This window comes from Hippoglossus hippoglossus, chromosome 5 (genome assembly GCF_009819705.1).
Source record: "Hippoglossus hippoglossus isolate fHipHip1 chromosome 5, fHipHip1.pri, whole genome shotgun sequence".
Classification (NCBI taxonomy): Eukaryota; Metazoa; Chordata; class Actinopteri; order Pleuronectiformes; family Pleuronectidae; genus Hippoglossus; species Hippoglossus hippoglossus.
The window spans coordinates 4896079-4913905 of NC_047155.1; the positions used below are offsets into that span (position 1 = coordinate 4896079).

At 40.9% G+C, this 17827-nt stretch overlaps 1 protein-coding gene across 2 annotated transcripts; it reads right to left on the reverse strand.

The window, feature by feature from the left end:
* Positions 1–929: 929 nt before the first annotated feature.
* On the reverse strand, positions 930–12645 carry LOC117761039 (protein SSUH2 homolog). 2 transcript variants are annotated; one of them, XM_034584608.1, is made up of 13 exons: positions 12525–12645; positions 9179–9259; positions 9022–9097; positions 8721–8850; positions 7415–7475; positions 6704–6825; positions 4405–4467; positions 4118–4185; positions 3509–3601; positions 2227–2332; positions 1604–1711; positions 1127–1295; positions 930–1096 (listed from the first exon to the last, which is right to left on the reverse strand). In XM_034584608.1, exons 1-12 carry the CDS (start codon positions 12535–12537, stop codon positions 1155–1157), a joined length of 1062 nt encoding a protein of 353 aa, XP_034440499.1. In that variant the 5' UTR covers positions 12538–12645; the 3' UTR covers positions 930–1096; positions 1127–1154. The 2 variants fall into 2 exon arrangements, with proteins under 2 accessions (XP_034440499.1, XP_034440497.1); XM_034584606.1 differs by having other exon boundaries at positions 930–1295.
* Between the last annotated feature and the right edge of the window lie 5182 nt (positions 12646–17827).

Sequence of the window (17827 nt, forward strand, 5' to 3'; positions counted from 1 at the left end):
CAGGACAAATTCAACTTTGGTAAACTCTGACACACCCGATTTTGATGTCAACCAATAGCAACCTCATTCTTGGTTTTCTGATTATCGCTGGTTTATATCTCAGAGAATCTAATGATGACGTTTGTGAACCGGCTAGTTAGCAGTTAGCTCCAACCTATGGTGGGTCACCAACAGGTATCAAATATTCACGCAGACAAATTCGAGGAATTTAATTTTACTCTGACCCTTTCTGGAATGACCAGTCCTCTAGAAAAACTGAAACTTTATTTCTGGAGTCAGAAATGTCTGATTTGTTGGTGATGGATCCTCCACAGTTTAAACATTGAAGTGGTTTCTTCATTCATGAAACATTAACGCACAGAAGGAAAATACAAGTAGAAACCAGGTGAACCAGATTCTGTCGTAATTCAATTCACCTCCCCCAAATAAAATACCACATAATATATTCACCTCTGTCAGATTCAAACTAAATATATATTTTTTTTCTTTGCTGCTTCACCTCACATTTCACTTTTTGTTCCTTTCCTTAAAACTCACATTCATTTTTAGTTTCCTTTAAATACCGAGGACATTAAATGGCACCTGTTTGAAGTAAACTGTAAACAGAAAAATTCCTTAATCTGTGTTTTCAAAATCTTGATTTTGGATACCAGAAGTTCAGACCTTGATGCAAAAGAATAATAAATGTACTCATGTCAAAACAGGAGTAAGAGGCGGAGTGTCAGAGCTGAGCAGAAAGTTCAGGAAACAAAAACATAAAGAGAAATCCAGCCCCTCCGGGATCCTTATGTTAGTGAGGACTGATTTTAGCAGATTCATTCTTTACAGGACGTCACAGTAAACAGTGTGTGTGTGTGTGTGTGTGTGTGTGTGTGTGTGTGTGTGTGTGTGTGTGTGTGTGTGTGTGTGTGTGTGTGTGTGTGTGTGTGTGTGTGTGTGTGTGTGTGTGTGTGTGAACCCAGGATTAACATGTTTGACCTGAGCTCCGACAGTGACTCTGATGATCTGGAAACATCATGTTGTGTTGTGTCGTGGAGGGAGAGGCTGATATGAAATAAAGAAACAATATGGAGAATAAACAGCTAAGTTCAGCTCTATATGTGTGTGCGTATGTGTGTGTGTGTGCGTATGTGTGTGTGTGTGCGTATGTGTGTCTACATGATGACACAGCAGCAGGTCGCTGGGTAGTTGTCGGCGCTGACTTGGTGCTCGTTGCCGTAGACGATGTAGACGTGAGAGTCGCCCTTCCACTTATAGTTCACCTGGGTGATGGGGATCAGCTCGACCGTCTGCCTCTGAAAGAGAGCGAGAGAGTCATGTTAAAGGAATAGTTCCAACATTTATTCTCTCTCATCCTCAGATGAATTTCAATCTTAATCTTAAGAGTTAGGATGTGGATAGCCTAGCTTAGCTTAAACACTGGAAGCAAAGGGAAACTGCTAGCCTGTCTGTTCACACTTAAACAAAATATTTACTTATTTTTACTAAACTACAATTCATTAATACTTTTACTGTGCATTGCTTCCTCCTAAATATTCTAATGGTGACCACACAGATATCTTTTTCAGCTTTGGGGTTTCTCCTGCGTGATTTGCTGGGCTACCTGCTGCAGGATCCTGGAGGTCTGGGCGTACTTGGCCTGGTGATCTTTGAGCAGGCGATCGGAGGCCTCGGAGATGGCCGGGTTTGGGAACCCGAGCAGTGGGTAGAGCTGAGGGGAGACAGAGAGACAAACACACGATAAGGACATTAACACAGTTAGTATTTATCCTTTGCAATGTCCTTCAATTACCCCATTAACTTTACTCAAGCGCCACCTGCAGGACAAACCTTAAATTACAGTGTGAGGTGTCTGAGGTTCACACCTAAAAAACATTTCACAAAATGTACTAGATTTCTTTGCATTTATTGAAGAAACATAATAAAAGGACACAGGTCTGTATATCCTGCTGTATTTAACAGTGTTTTAAGGGTTAAGGGTAGAATAAGGTTCAGGTCGGGGATAGGGTACTCTTAGGGTAAGAGTAAAGTTAAGGTACTTAGTTGTGACGCTTAAGATTAGCGTAAGGGGTGAGGGAATCTAATATGATAAGAAAATTCCTCACAACTATAGAAACACTAATGTGTGAGTACGTTGAGGGTTAAGACTTGGCTTTGGGATCAGAATTAGGTTTAGAGGAAAGAATGTGTGCGTGAGTGAGTGTGCATGTGTGTGTGTGTGTGTACCAGGTACTGGTTGTTCTTGAACAGCTCCTTCCCGCTAACTGAGCTCAGATCATCGACCTTCAGACCAATTTTCTGCTCCACCAAATGGTCCTCTACATGATTAGTCCTAAACACAGATAAACAAATACTTTCACATATTAACACATGTATGATAGAAGAGACGTGTTGCTTTTGATTTTCAATGTCACTTTAAATAATGCAACAAATGAACACATGTCATCATGTAGACACACACACACACACACACACACACACACACACACACACACACACACACACACACACACACACACACACACACACACACACACACTACATAATTCCATCCCTTTTTTCATAAACAGTGTACAGTACAGATTTGTATCAATTTTAAATCCACATCACGCTGTTTTATCTTCATGCCACCAGAGGGTGCCACAGTGTTGTTATCATGGACAACACGACCGAATCCACTCCAGGATCTGGTTCTGTGTGAGCTGCTTAAAGCCCAGTAGACCTGCGATCAGATGTCGTACCAGTTGCAGAAGGATCATCTTCAACAACTTCTGCGATGTCTTTAAGGACCATCTGAACCTTTTCAAGGACTTAAGAAGATTCTTAAGACACCATCAAATCATGATGAGTAAATTTCACTTCACAGAAAGGAAACTGTGTTTTTACAAGTAGAATCACCAACATCCACGGAACTAGGCCTCATTGTCTCTTAGTTCCCCATGTGGTTGTTCCTGTTTCTGTATCACAAAGAGCTGCACAGATCAGCACTAAATTAGGCTTCGTAAGAGAAGTGTTACAACCAGGGAATATTTGAAGACAAGAAAGACCAGCTGTCCTTCACAACTGGAACACCTGCCGGGACTACTGAGACAACTTCCATCGTAGCTACTTAAGAAAGCCCTTAAATCACCAAATGGAATATCATTGAAGACAACTGGAACATCTTCAAGAACCTTTGAGATGCCTTAAGCAACTCCTTAAGGAACCCCTTCCATAATCCTGTAGAACCTCCCCAATGACATCTGGAACATCTTCCAGGACCACAGAAACTTCTCAATTACCATTTGAACCTTCTCATGGGTCACTATCATCAAAACCCAAAGCAACCGCTTAAAGGCATCACAGGACATCTTCTAGGACTAACATATCTTTAAACAACCCAGGCACCTATTCATTGATCCTTGAAACCTCTTTAAGGGACACTGGAAGCTTTACCAGACCCTAAAGAACCTGTTCAAGTACCATTTGAATTGGTTTAAGGACTCGCAGTTGTAGTATCAGTACTCACCACTCCACCTTGAGCTGGATGAAAGTCAGCAGTTGTCGTTTTCCATCACAGGTTTTGCAGTTCTGTGTGCCGTTACCATCACACGTTTTACAACTACACACACACAAACACATAATAACGATTAATACTGATGCAATTGTTCATTAAAAACACAAATAAGACAACAGTCATTCATGGCATTTAGGCACATCCCTTCTTTAAATTGTTTTCAGGGGATAACTGGACAAGAATGTGAAGCGTAACCACAAGTTAACTGAGTCAACCAACACTAAACAATAAAACAATAAAATCAGGTCACGGTCACGTCTTTATTATTAACTAGAATGTCAGTTTAGTAGCACAAGGTTTGGGGCATCTTGATCATCAAAGTGTTTTTACTACCATTATGAAATCTTGTCCTTATATTATCTTTAAATTCCAAAGTCAGGGATGTTGGGACACGTCTTAGATTATACAAAAATGTGAGGTAACATGAAGCTGCGCCTGATGTGTTTTTTTCCCCTTTCTTTTCTGGTATAAGAAGGGACCTTCACTCAAGGGTGTGAGTAGACTTTGATTTAATGTTCATCAGCCAAAATACCCCCCCACGCCCCGACCCCCCTGACGTACCTCTCTTGGCCAGTACTCTTACAGGTAGAGCACGTCTGATCATTGCCATGACACGCCCAGCACTCTTTCTGCAGAGACACACAAATAACACATGTTAACTGATACAATTTATACAATACAGAATACAAAAACTAATACACATTTAATTTGTTTTATATCTACTACAACCTCGGCTTCTAATTCTATATCCTGTCTGTGATATTACTATGTAGTTGATAAGTGAACTACAATTATTGTTAAGTCTATTAACACTGATTGATTAATTGACTGATTGACAGTCTACATACATGTCCTTTTCCATCGCACTCCTCACACGGCATCGTCCCCGAGCTGTGGCAGATGTTGCAGTCCTAAAGATACAAACACATACACGCACACGCACACACACACACACACACACACACACACACACACACACACACACACACACACACACACACACGTTCCCGTCAACAGTTGAACTTCTCTTCTAAATTAGACCTGTAGAATAAAACTCATTAAACCATTAGAACCTCCTCAAAAGACCCAGGGAACCTCCTCAGGTACTGCATGGAAGCTCTTAAAGGAGCCCTAGAACATCTCAAAGGATCCTGGAACCTTTTCACAGTGCATTCACTCCTCCACAGTCTCTGAAACCACCTGGAGGACTTCTGGAACTTCCTCAAGGACCCCAAGGGAGTCTTTTGATGCCCTACAGAACCTCCCCAAGCACAATCCAGACCTCTTCAAGAACTCTCAACCCTCCACATGACGTCAGGAACCTCTTGCACATGTTCAGGGACTTCTGGACTAGGGTTGCAAAATTCCGGGAATATTCAAAGTTGGAAACTTTCCATGGGAATTAACGGGAATATACGGGAATTAATGGGAATAAACTGGAAACTTTGGGGTAATTTATACTAACTGTATTTACCTTGTCATATACAGACATAAATATAAACATTTTGTTTTGTCATAAGCAGACATGCATGCAAACATTTCTAATACACATTTTAAAAATGACATTTTTGACTTAATCCATTTGTGAGTAGAACTCTACCGTCTCTATGTGGATCTCAGGATAGAAGCCGGTCAGTGAAAACTTATCAAAACCTGCAGGAACGATGGACTTAAATATGAAAATCGGACCTCAGCAGTTTCCTCTATGTGACAGTATGTTGGAGATGAGTATTGGTGGTTTCTGAATATATTTTTACTTTAGAGGAAATGGATGTAAAGTGCAAAGGGGAAGTAGTTTTACACAGTTTTTAATGGGAAGTAGTTCACAGGTGTAAAATGTCTCCTGTGGCTCAGCGGAGGAGAAAGCGATGCTGATGACGTCATCGACCATGATCAACCATGATCTTGGTTGTTTTAACCAAGATCATGCTGCAAGATCTAGAATTGCTAACGTTAGCCACTTGCCAGCAAGACAATTTTGTTCCTGTGGACTATAAATACAGTCACCTGTTTGCGTTGTCAATCAATAATGGATACTGCGTGCTTTCTCAGACAAGAGGACTTCGGACTTTCATTTGACGCATTTGATCATGTCGGGTTGAGAGAAAAATAAAACAATCCATTAATTCTGTCAATTTGGTTTACAATAGCTAGCTACATCCTTTTCAAAGAAACACAGCGTGTGCTGCATTCCATACATCTTTAAAATAGAGTTTTGAATGACGTTTTTATTGCTCAGCCTTTAATTTGCGGTAATTACTTTTATTTTTGATAAGTAGCCCAACTTGCGCTTTTTTGATGGACCCCAACAGCCGCGAGTAATCGAGGTGATGGTGTACTTTTGTGTGGACATACATACATCCTACTCTCACTGCTGTAAAAAGTTAGCCTACTGTATACAAATAAACTTGGTATTAAAATGAACATGGCTTCAGTGTAACAAGTAATCAATATGCTAGGTAATGACAAAGACGTTCAAAAACAACAGAAAGTCATAGGTTTACGTTTCTGGCAGACAATGTTCCCAACTAGCTGCATCCAGGTTCCAGCTGAGCTAGGCTTGCCTATTCTTGTTTTCAACTACATTTAAGTTACCTGTTATAAGCTAACATTTGCAAAAAAAGTGTCAAAATTTCCCAAATTCCCGAGCTTAACTTCCCATGGAAAGCTTCCGGAAAGTTTCCGGAAATTTACCGGAAATTTTCCGCCCGTTTGCAACCCTATCCTGGACCCTTTTAAAGAATCTCTGGAGCCTCATTGAGGTGACTGTTATAACAGCTTTGAGTACTTGTGGAATTTGTTCAAAGGCCTTTTCTGCTTGTGGGACCTTCTAACAGAAACATCTTCAAGGACACCTGAACATGTCACATTTATAAACAAAGATATCAATAATCCTCAAGGGGCATTTGAAATTGTCCCTGTACCAACTGAATATCCTCAATGATCATTAGAACTTCCTCACAGACCAAGGACTTTTCTAACCTCCTCCATGGATAATTCAGACTTTATTTGATTTACCTTGATAACACAACATCCTGCTCTCTGATTGGCTTTCAGGTCAACAGTTAAAGTTCTTTTCTATATCATGAATCAATGTAAATTAAACTGCAGGTTACCACAACAGCAAGCCTGTCGTTAACCAATCACCTTGATGGAAGAGGTGAAGGGCACCCGAATCTCCTGCTTGTGATCGGTGAAGAGGCTGGGGGCCGTGACCGGCACCTCCCAGGGCTGGGGGGCGGTCTGAGTGTAGAAGTCAGCTGCCTCACCTGTCAGTCACACGAAACAGATGTCTCAACCCAACTGTCAATCAAAAACAATCTGAGAGAAAATGTCACAGGCTATCTGTTGAATTTCAAATATAAAAAACAAGCAAACTGGGCGAGGGTGGCCACCTGGAGGCAATATTTCTGTCCCCAATAGGGTAAAAGCAGATTTTAATGTCAGTAGTTAGGGTTATGGGGCGGCACAGTGGTGTAGTCAACTGGGATTGAACCCCGGCAGCAGGTCGAGGCCTTACTGTGTGAAGCTTGCATGCTCTCCGTGTGACTTTTCTACGGCTTAGTCCCATAGTCCAAAGGCGGCTTAGGTTATTGGAGACTCTGATTTGCCTGTAGGTGTGAATGTGAAGGCGAGTGGTTGTTTGCCTCTACATGTCAGTCCTGCAATATGCTGCCTGTCCAGGGTGCACCCCACTCGCTGGGATTGGCTCCAGTCCCCCAATGAAGCCATACAGATAATATAATTAAGGGAAGGGTAAGTTTCCCGAAAATAAGTTAATGCAGTTTATGTTTGTGTGTGTGTGTGTGTGTGTGTGTGTGTGTGTGTGTGTGTGTGTGTGTGTGTGTGTGTGTGTACCTTCGTGAGGTTTCTGGGCCCACTCAGTTGACCTGGACTCAGTATATGTCTCCAGCCGGTACTACAGAACAGATCATAGTCAAGTCATTATTCAAATAACATGACTTGATGATGTCACATGTAGCTGATCAGTAAGATGGACGTTGGCAGAGTTGCTGCTGTGAGCTACCAGAGAAGTTCTTCTGTCAGAGACAACTGGATTCCTGTGAATAACCTCTGGAGGAATCTGAGTTTTGTTTATCTACAGTGTAAACTCAAAGTCTAAACATTTGGCAGAGCCCAGAACACAATCACTGTCGTTACTTATGTAAAACGTAAGAAAATACACTTCAAGTGTAAGCATATGCTTCAAGCTGCACATTTAGCTCTAGTGAAACCTGAGCTGTCAGGCAGCTGTTATTCGTTAAAATAGAATCCTGCTGTCAGTCAGATTGAACTGGATTTAGGCATCAAGATGCTTCACAGTTCTACACATTTGTCATATTATGGTTTGTTCACATGGTCACGTTGGCTTGGCTATCTACTTAGCCTTGGAAACACAAACTCACTAACTTACATCAACTGCATCGGTCAGACTCAGTTTGTATTTGTAGATGAGCTGCATTCAAGCTCAAACAGCTACGTTGTTGAAATGCATTTTCTCAAACAGAAGACGTAATTTTTCCAAATATATATATTTTTTTCTATTTCTTGTCTATTTCATTTTCTTTTAAATGTCATTTTTAAATCTGTTCTCTGTTTTGTTTTTATTACATTTTAACTGGTTTTTATTTTCATCTATATTTGTATGTAAAGCACTTTGAGATGCATTTCTTGAGTGAAAGGTGCTATACAATTTAATATTATTATTATTGGGGTTAGGTTAATTGGAGACTAATTTAATATTTTATTTCTGTATGTTATATATGTATGTTGTTGTGTACACCGCCTCTCGCCCAATGTCAGCGAGGATTGGCCCGAGCTGCCCCCCTGACCCTCAGAGGATAAGCATGATGGATGTGTAGAAGTGAGCATATGAATGGTTTTAGCTTAAAATCATCAACGCTAAGTCCTGGGATCAATTGTCATTATCCAGATAACTCAGACACTGATAGGACACTGTGCAAAGATCACAGGTGGAGACGATGACATCCAAGTCATGAACCAAACCGTTGGCTTTAAGGTTGAGTTAAAGCAAAGTTTTCTGTAAAATGAACCAAACTAATCAGCGATCTGTATTAGCTCCTCTGATTCTGACAGAAACTGACTGGAGCATCATTCAGGAACAGAAACTACAACAACATAAATGGTGTGAACATCAAATCACCCTGTAGGTGTTGAACGGCTCCATGCTGGTGATGACTCCATCGGTGGCCGGAGATTCACTGTAGCAGCAATGAGACGATGCATAGCTCTTGAACGCCTCACGAGCCACATCCTCAGCCAGAGACGGGATGCTGCAGTGAGCGCACACACACGCACACACACACGCACACACACACACACACACACACACACACACACACACACACACACACACACACACACACAGAAGCCATTTTCAGATATGAAAAGTTCTGGGTCAGACGTGTTCACAACATCAGGATCAGGATCAAATCAGGTCTTACCACCAGTTGTCAGGTACAGGGCCGGGTTGAGGAGGGGCCACAGGCTCCAGGGGCATGGGAGGGGGAAGAAAACCACCTGCATAAGCAACAACAACATATCTCATACAAGCAACCACATGAATATTGAATGAAAACCTGTGGTTCGGTCGCCACTTACCTCCTCCTGCCATGGTGCCCTCATAACCGGGCACGTTGTTGAACATGTTGGCGGGGGGTGCGTTGAGAGGGGGATACAGAGCTGAAAACAAAACAGAAGGAAACAGTTGTTACACCTGATCATCAAGTTACACGTTGAACAGCTGAAGCCTGGTGCACACTAGAGGATTGCATTACCGCCACCTTCTGAACTGGAGTGTGGAACACTGGTGTGATGGAACGTGACTTCAGAAGAAAAATCAAACATGGAGGAGGAAGGATGTCGTGTGTTCTGCTTTGCAGCGAAAAACAAAATGGAAATGAAAAAAACGATGGATGGAGTCATGGCTGAGAAGGCGTATACGTTCTGCAGCCCGAGTTGGAAATGTATTGTTGTTTTTAGTCACAGCTGCAAAAGTACGCAACATGAGGTTGGTGACTGTCGAAGCCGATTATCTTAAATATCAAATATGTTTGACTCAATCGATAGCATTAAGTTTATTTTGTAAGCCCCTCACACTAAAACGCCCAATTATTTGGGCAGATAATCGGCACCGACTGTCTGAAGAGGCAAATCGGGTCTAAAATCTAGATTATCCTCTCGTGTGCAGAACCCTAAAGAGAGTGGAAAGACATCAGACATGTGGTTGTGTTTGTTCGACTGGTTTACGAGAACACTGAGTTACAGTCAGACTATCCGGAGGTTAAATCAGGCCAATAAGTGGAAACACTTGTGGCTGGAGCATGGTTGTAGTTATAGAGCAATAGTTTTGAGATTTTTGAGAACGTGCTGATTCACTGTCTTCTCTCGTAGCTCTTTGTACATGAGGAAGATTTCATCACACCATTTGATCATCTTGGCAAATTGGTGAAATTCGGAAGAAAAGCAATATCAAGCTTTTCATGACGAAACAAACCGTTGAAAGGATTTTAATGACTCAGTCCTCTGCTGGAAATCCCTCAGCGTTGTGACACACCGCCCCCATCCCTCCCAGCCCTCCCATCCCTCCCAGCCCTCCCATCCCACCCAGCCACTGCAGCTGTTCCAGTCAGCCAAGTTTTAATTGTGGAGGGTGAACGTGAAACCAGAGCCCCCACAGATGAGAAAGAAGCAAAGAATTTCAATTATCAGGACAGATTTTTTTCATCTACCGCCTCGAATGTTTTACATATAGTACAAGTTAAACATTACAAGCTGCTACATGAATGTTTTGTACGCTCTGGCAAAAGACAGAAGCTTCAATTAGAGAACAAAACCAGTAGAATATGTTGCACAATAAACCACATAGTGTCGGATGATTACTTCATCACAAATCAGAGCAGATGTTTGTGATCTGGTTTATCAACCAGTCAGACGACTTGGTTCACGCTGGAGTCCCACCTGAAGAAAGACTTTTCCCCCTCCGGATGCATTCGTCAGAGGAGATTAGGATTAATTTGAACAAATTTTACCAGTAAATTGAATGTTTTACCCCAATTAAAGTGGATTAAGGTGGATTCAAGGATTCTAAGACGCTACACTTTTTTTGACAACTGTAGTGTCGTCCCCTGACCAAACTTAAAACGTCTTTTACTGTCATCATTAAGCTTTTTTTTAACATTAGATATGATTTGACTTATTTGTAAAGGTCTTGTTTTAGAAATACTTTTTATTCATTAACATGTTTTATTGAAATTTGTATTAGATTTAACCTGAAAGTCTGTACGTTCAAAATGTTCAATATACCACAACAGACTGATCTGAAAAGTCTAAACTGTGTCAACTCACATTTCTGATGAATGAATGGAGACGTGATTATTAAACCTCAGATTTGTCCTGAAGCCTTTAAATTTACAACAGGAAGTCTGTTACAAACTGAAAGACACGGGAGGGTCTCATGACAGACTACACCCAGATGCATTGTGGGAAATGTGGGCTCCAGTTTAGTCGACACTACACCACAGACTGAAAATCACTTCAGTGTATCTCAGCATCTGCTGCACAAATTTTCATTACATGGAGGAGAAAAAGAGGGAGGTAGGAGAGGAGAGGAGGAGGAGAAGGAAGAAATGAGAGGAAGAGAAACAGAGGAAGGGAAAAGGGAGAAGGGTTGAGGAGGAAGAAGAAGAAGTAAAGGTAAAGAGAAGGCAGGGAAGAATTAGATGAGACAAGAAGGCAGTAAAGGAAAAGAGGAAGTATACAAGGTAAGGAGGAGGGCGACTAGAAGGAGCAGAGGAGGACGTGAAAAAAAAGGAGAAGGAAATACAGGTAGAGCTGGAGAAAGGAGGTAGAGAAGGAAACAATGATAGAAGGAGATGGCAGAGGAGTGGAGGAGGAAGCAGTAAATGTAAAGAGAAGACAAGAAGGCAAAAAATTAAATGAGGATGTAAAAAAGTAAAGGAGTAGTGCGAATAGAGGAAAAGGAAGTAGTGAAGGAATTGAAAGGGGTGAGAAAGTACTTTCATATTCAAATTAGTTATTAGTTATAGTTAACAGTTATTTCCCCTTTGAGCTCAAAACTTTGTTCCAAATTCATTTTTAGTTTTTCTGTCTAAATCCTGGGTTAGAAATATACTTTTTCTTTTCTTATTTTGCCAAACTTTTCACTCCACATAATTTTGTTTAATGTCTATTTATTTGTCCTCAGTTTCAACAGGATCCCTCTCACACTTCTAGGTTAGATTCATTGTGATCCCTCTCAACTGAAGGGTTTGTGTGTGACTGTAGTTTGAAAGGTGTCCACACTGAACGACTGCTGTCTACAGATTAATTCTTCAACGAGATCTGATGATAATGTGAATAAAACCACCTCCAGCTCAGTTTCCTCTGATGAGATGACCTCCTAACTGATCTTTATTTATCGTTGTATTCACAGGTGCAGTTTCCTGCCGTTGACCTAACTTCCGCTGCTTTTAGAGGTGGTGGTAACACTTTTAAATACAAAGTTTAATAACTATCAAAGTGAAATTAGCCGATGGATCAGCAGTCACGAGCTTCATCCTATGTGACAGGAAGAGTTTTCCTCAGTACAAAGCTGGAACTGAAGCTGGATTCGGTGTGACTTCTCTAAACTCTGCTTATTAAGGATGTATGAGATATAAAAAACAACTCTTCTACCTGAGCTCAGTTTAAACTGTTTAACACACGAACCCAACATGATTAAACTGTGCTGAGGACGTTTTGCATTGACTACAGAAGACCTGCCTGGTTTTTCTTTTACATTAAATCAATCACGACACTTGATTGATTTAACCTTTTCATTGTCTTGAATGTCAATGACTGGTTTGAAACCCAACACTGGTCTAATTCAACGCTTAAAACGTGAGGTTGAGTTTCCTCTTGGCCTGAGTTAAACCCGGACTAAAGTCACACTCAGTTCGGTTCCTACCTGCGCTGTTCATCCTGCTGCTGTTGGATCAGACACGGCTTGGCTCGCTTCAGCTCGCTTCAGTATTAATGAGTCTAGGAAACCTCCCGTTAGCTTCGCTGCATGTTACACGATGCTGTGACCGCAACTGTCCAACCAGCAGCAACGCAGACCAGAACTTCCTGTTCAAAATTCAAAATAAAAGTCCAATTAACAAAGAACTTCAGTTTTCCTTGCTCAGTTATGCAGCACAACATTTTTGTGCCCAAGATGATCAATATGCAGATTATAAAGTGATTGACAACCTAGCCACCCACATACCTACCCAGACTAAGCTGCTCTTAATCATTAGACTCTCGAATGTTGGCGTGGAAGTATTGACATTGATACTGACTGCGTAGCGCTGACAAAGCACGAGTGACAAATTTACAGATGACCAAGAGAAGCTGCTAAATTTATGTAAACCCAGGGCTGGGAAACCCTTTTCCCATTTACGTTTTTATAAGTTCCTCTGTTGACCAAACTAAACGACTGAACACGTCACACTAACCTCGATAATGTGATGGCTAGAACTGTTTCTTTTGGTGAAGCATCTGATGTCAGATGGTAGTGATGATGATGCTACCCACAGATGGTTTTCCAGGTTTAGGTCAGTCAGTGCTGAGAGTCTTTGCAAGAGTCCATTTAGAAAAGAACTGCTCACAGCTGTAGGTCGTCCAGATACATCCTTCAGTGCGAGTCTCCTCAGAAAGACGTAGTTTATAGAACCCGAGCCGAGGGAGTTGTCGCACCTGCTGTAGCTCTGAGCTTGTTGCTGTTTGACAACTTCATTGATTTGCGTATTTACTTTTCATGTCCTGAAACCTTTCGCCTAATGCCTGAAGGAGTTTTACACACTCTCCTGCATAATCAGGCGTTACAACAAACATTTGTTCTTGCAGGAAAAAATATAGTTTTTTTTACACAGAACACAATTTGATGTGGTTTTAGCAGCTATGCAGCAGCAACAAGTCTCCTTCACAAATTCTCCTCCTGAATGAGGTTCATGGCTAGGAGCTAACTTTAACTTGTTCAATTTTGACAAAAAGACATTTGCTGTATTGTTGAATGAACTAATTGGAAGTCGCTTTGGATGAAAGCTTCAGCTAAATGACGTGGCGTGTAATGTCATTTCTTCTCAATTTGCTTTGTATGTACTCTGAATAACAGAATACTTATTTAAAATTTCCCATTCATAAGAAATGTCATTATTGTTATGCTACTGGACAACCATCTACAAATATAGGTCGATGGATCAATATTTGAACTGATAAGGAGGCTTTTATTTTGAAGGACACCGTCACAACCTGCAGTGGGAACGTATCGTTTTTCAGTATCTTGTTGTTGCTGAGCTGCAGGAATTTCGACCACGCCCCATCTGGAGTTGATGATAGAGCCGAGCAGAAAATATGAGAAGAAGTGGACACGAAATATACAAATATAATATAAACAGGTTGTTTATTGATCAGATGCAGAAGCTAAAATGTCAACATTGATACATTGTGGCCAAAATCCCCTTTTTTATTGAATCATAAAAACCCAAATCAGAAAGCGTTATTGTTGACTCAGATTTAGATTCTAACTCCCACGTTAAAATCTATTGCAAAATCAACCTGTTATGATAAAATGTTGCATGAATTGGGAGATACGTGACTCAACAAGATCTAGAAAGACTCGTTCTCGCTTAGGTTAGATCTCTGTAATAGTCTTTTCTCAGGGCTTCTTTGAAATAAGACCTTTAAAAACACTGCAGCCGCAGATTATTCTGAATCCTGCTGCTTTTACAGCTCTAACAAAAAACAATAAAGCTTAATATTACGCCCGTACTCAGATCTCTGTTTTAAATATCAGCTTCTCCAAAAACTAACTTCTGTTACTTGTCTACAAATCACTTAATTGGTTTAAGGGTTTAAGTAAATCTCTGACTTGCTTCCACACTATGAACAATCTGGACCAATCTGCTCAGAGTTTGAGGATAAAAATGAAACAGTGTGAAGCTGGAATAAACTACCAGAGAATATCCGATGTTCTCTGAATCTGGATACTTTTAAAAACAGGCTGAATACTTTGATGTCCAACGCTGCCATTTTATGTATTATATTGTTTTAATTCTTGTTATGCATTTTAGAATATATAGGACAAGATGGAGATTGTCCCTCTGCTAAGGCAGGCCCACCACAGGCTGATCAGACCTGGGTGTATGTCCCTCACAACTTGGGGCCCAGTTGAACTCTTTCCTCCTGATCCAGAGCCATAAGCTGCAGCGTTCTCCAGTCCATGATGTTTATACTTCACATTCTTTTATTTCCATGCTCTAATCTTTTTGTTTATTTTTATTTCCTCTGTGCATGAATGAACTTGTGTTGCAGCAGTTCTGCAGGGTCTCCGTGGCCCTGCCCTCATGGTGTTATTGTCTTGTTTGCAGTGCCTCCAACAGAAAAGAGTGTTTACTAGTGTGTCTGTGACTGTTCCTTTACATCAGTGAAACATGTCTGCAGCTGTTCTCCGCCTCGAACAGGCTCAGGCAGCTTGTGTGCCCTGAAGGTAAATATTTCTCAGGTCAATAGGAAGCAGCCACCCTGAGGATCCTGAAAGCAAATGTCAGCCAGAAGGAGTCAAGCCTCAGAATAGAGCGTGTGTCAAATTCAGGGTGAAAAATGTTCATGTTCAGATGATTTCCCAGCAACATAGTTTGCGTCTGATCTCTGCCAAGAGGATATGCACAGGGCTGGATTAACCTATAATAAGGCCACAGGGCAGAAGAAGCTGCAGGAACCTGTTAGTCCCCCCGTTCATCATACCAGACCCAATATTTGCTTTTTGGTCATTTGTTTAAGCACAGAACGGAAAAATTGAATCTTTCAAAAGTAGGTTTTGGTACAGATACGGTGATAAAGCAGGACCCATGTTAACACTCTTATCAGGTCACCTGGAGCTTTACCATAGTGCACTTTGCTCCCAGTGCACATTGATACAAACCAGTTGAGACCATACATTGTAAATATAGATGGACAATGTGTCTCTACTTGTTCTTACTATCCAGAAGTGAATATGTCATCAATATCAAATATTAGTGTGTAACGAACGTCCTGAAATGACAGAAACTGTCTGAGAAAAAAAGGATTTTATGTGATTTTTGACATTTTAGAGTTTATATATCTTCCTTCAGACTTTTTCCGTTTTTCCTCTGACGTCCCGCTCAAGCTGTTGTTGTTGTACTGCTGTGATGCAGGTTTTAAATTATACAAACAAACTCATCATGTCACCGTGATTGTGTCAATTAGATGATGTTTGAAAAAGTGGACTCAGAAGAGATTGAAGTACTGTACTTCTCCAGCCAGCAGGGGGAGCCAGGGTCTCACACACACACACACACACACACACACACACACACACACACACACACACACACACACACACACACACACACACACACACACACACACACACACACACACACACACACACACACACACTGGCACAGTGTCTTCAGTTTACATTCCTGTAGCAGTGTTAGTTTGAGTGTGAGTGTGTGTGTGTGTGTGTGTGTGAATAAAGAGGGAGAGTTACAGTTCTGGGATCAGAAACTTGGACCACAGACACAGAGGAAACTTTATAGTTTAAACAAACATTGGTGGGGGTTTGATTCTCTGTGTTTTCTGGAAATCCAACGCACCTCAGTGTTTGAAATGTGCTTTAGAATAATGTTCAGGTCTGTTGACGCCCGGCGAGTTCAGACTCATTCAGAGCAGTATGCAATGTTTTCTGATGAGGAGAGAGTGGTTATTATTATTATTATTATTATTATTATTATTATTATTATTATTATTATTATTATTATTATTATTATTATTATCTCTGTACTGCCAGATATCTGGTCCGGATCTGCAACAAAATGTAATAGTTACCTGACCTATACCACTTCTCACATTATTTCTTGTTTGTTGTAAAGCACTTTGTTACTTGTATTGAAAAGTGCTGTACATGAATGTATCATTGATAATATTATTATCCTTCCAGTATTTTTTGCATAATTTTGATACACATAATAAAATGTATACATTTTGTTGTGTCACATATTTGTTGCGATTAATTAACAAGCTGCATAATCAGATTTTAGGGTTAAACAGCTATACATCTCCATATCCAACCTATATTAGCCATGAACCAATAACCCATATTACAACAGCCAATTGCTGGAGTTTCATGTCCACTGCTGGAAAACAACAGAAGAGAAAGAAAGATCAGATTCTAATAAAGTCTGAACTAATCAAGTCATTGATTATTGCAAAAATCAGCCTTCAACTCTTCTCTCTAACTTTTACACCTCAGAGAGGAAACACCAGTGTTTCTGTTGGTAACAGCTCTGAGCCTCTGGTCCTCCTCCACTGAGAGGATGTTTACACATCTCTCTCTCTCTCTCTGTGTGTGTGTGTGTGTGTGTGTGTGTGTGTGTGTGTGTGTGTGTGTGTGTGTGTGTGTCGCCCGGGTTGAGCAGTCATGCATTCTTTCCATTACCCTCATCAAATCAATGTTCAACTCTCCTCCTCCATCCACCGACCCTGAGCAGCCGCGGCGAGTGTGAGTGTGTCGTCCAAACTGCCCGATCAATAAACAGATATTTGATCTGTAAAAACTGGGACAACCAGTCTGCCTGATGGGGTTTCCTACAGAGTCCTGCTGAGCGACAGCAGTTTGTTGTTACTTCACAGCAGCTCGGCTTCATTTCTGTTCATTACGTCTAAAAATACTATTTAAAAAAAAGGACTGGGTCACTGACTTTCATGATCATGTGACTTTCCCTCTAAAGCCACCAGCAGACTTATGGTTTTGAAGGGCAGGTCTCAACCATAGATTGAACATAAAGACAGACGACAAGAAAACTTCCCCAAAGTGAAGCAAAATCTTAATCTTGATCGCCCCCTGGTGGCTGGCCGCAGTGTTGGTCATAAACCCCTGCCTTCACCATGTTAGCAGATGGGACATGGACCAAACTGAAAAATCTGCCCAGACTCCGGCTCTAAATTACGTCAAAAACAGATGGTGGCATATTTTAACTTTGTTTTCGTACAACAGGAGGAAGTGAAGATGCTTCGTCCGTCTTGGTCTCGACAACAAAAAAAATACAATTTGACATAGACAATCACAAGATGATTTATAAAAACATCTAGCTGCATTTTCAGGTCAACATTAACAGTTTTCCATTACTTTAGTTCATGACTGATATTCGATACTTTTTGTTCAGTTACGAGCATGTTAACACTGATTATCGAAGCTCTTTGCCT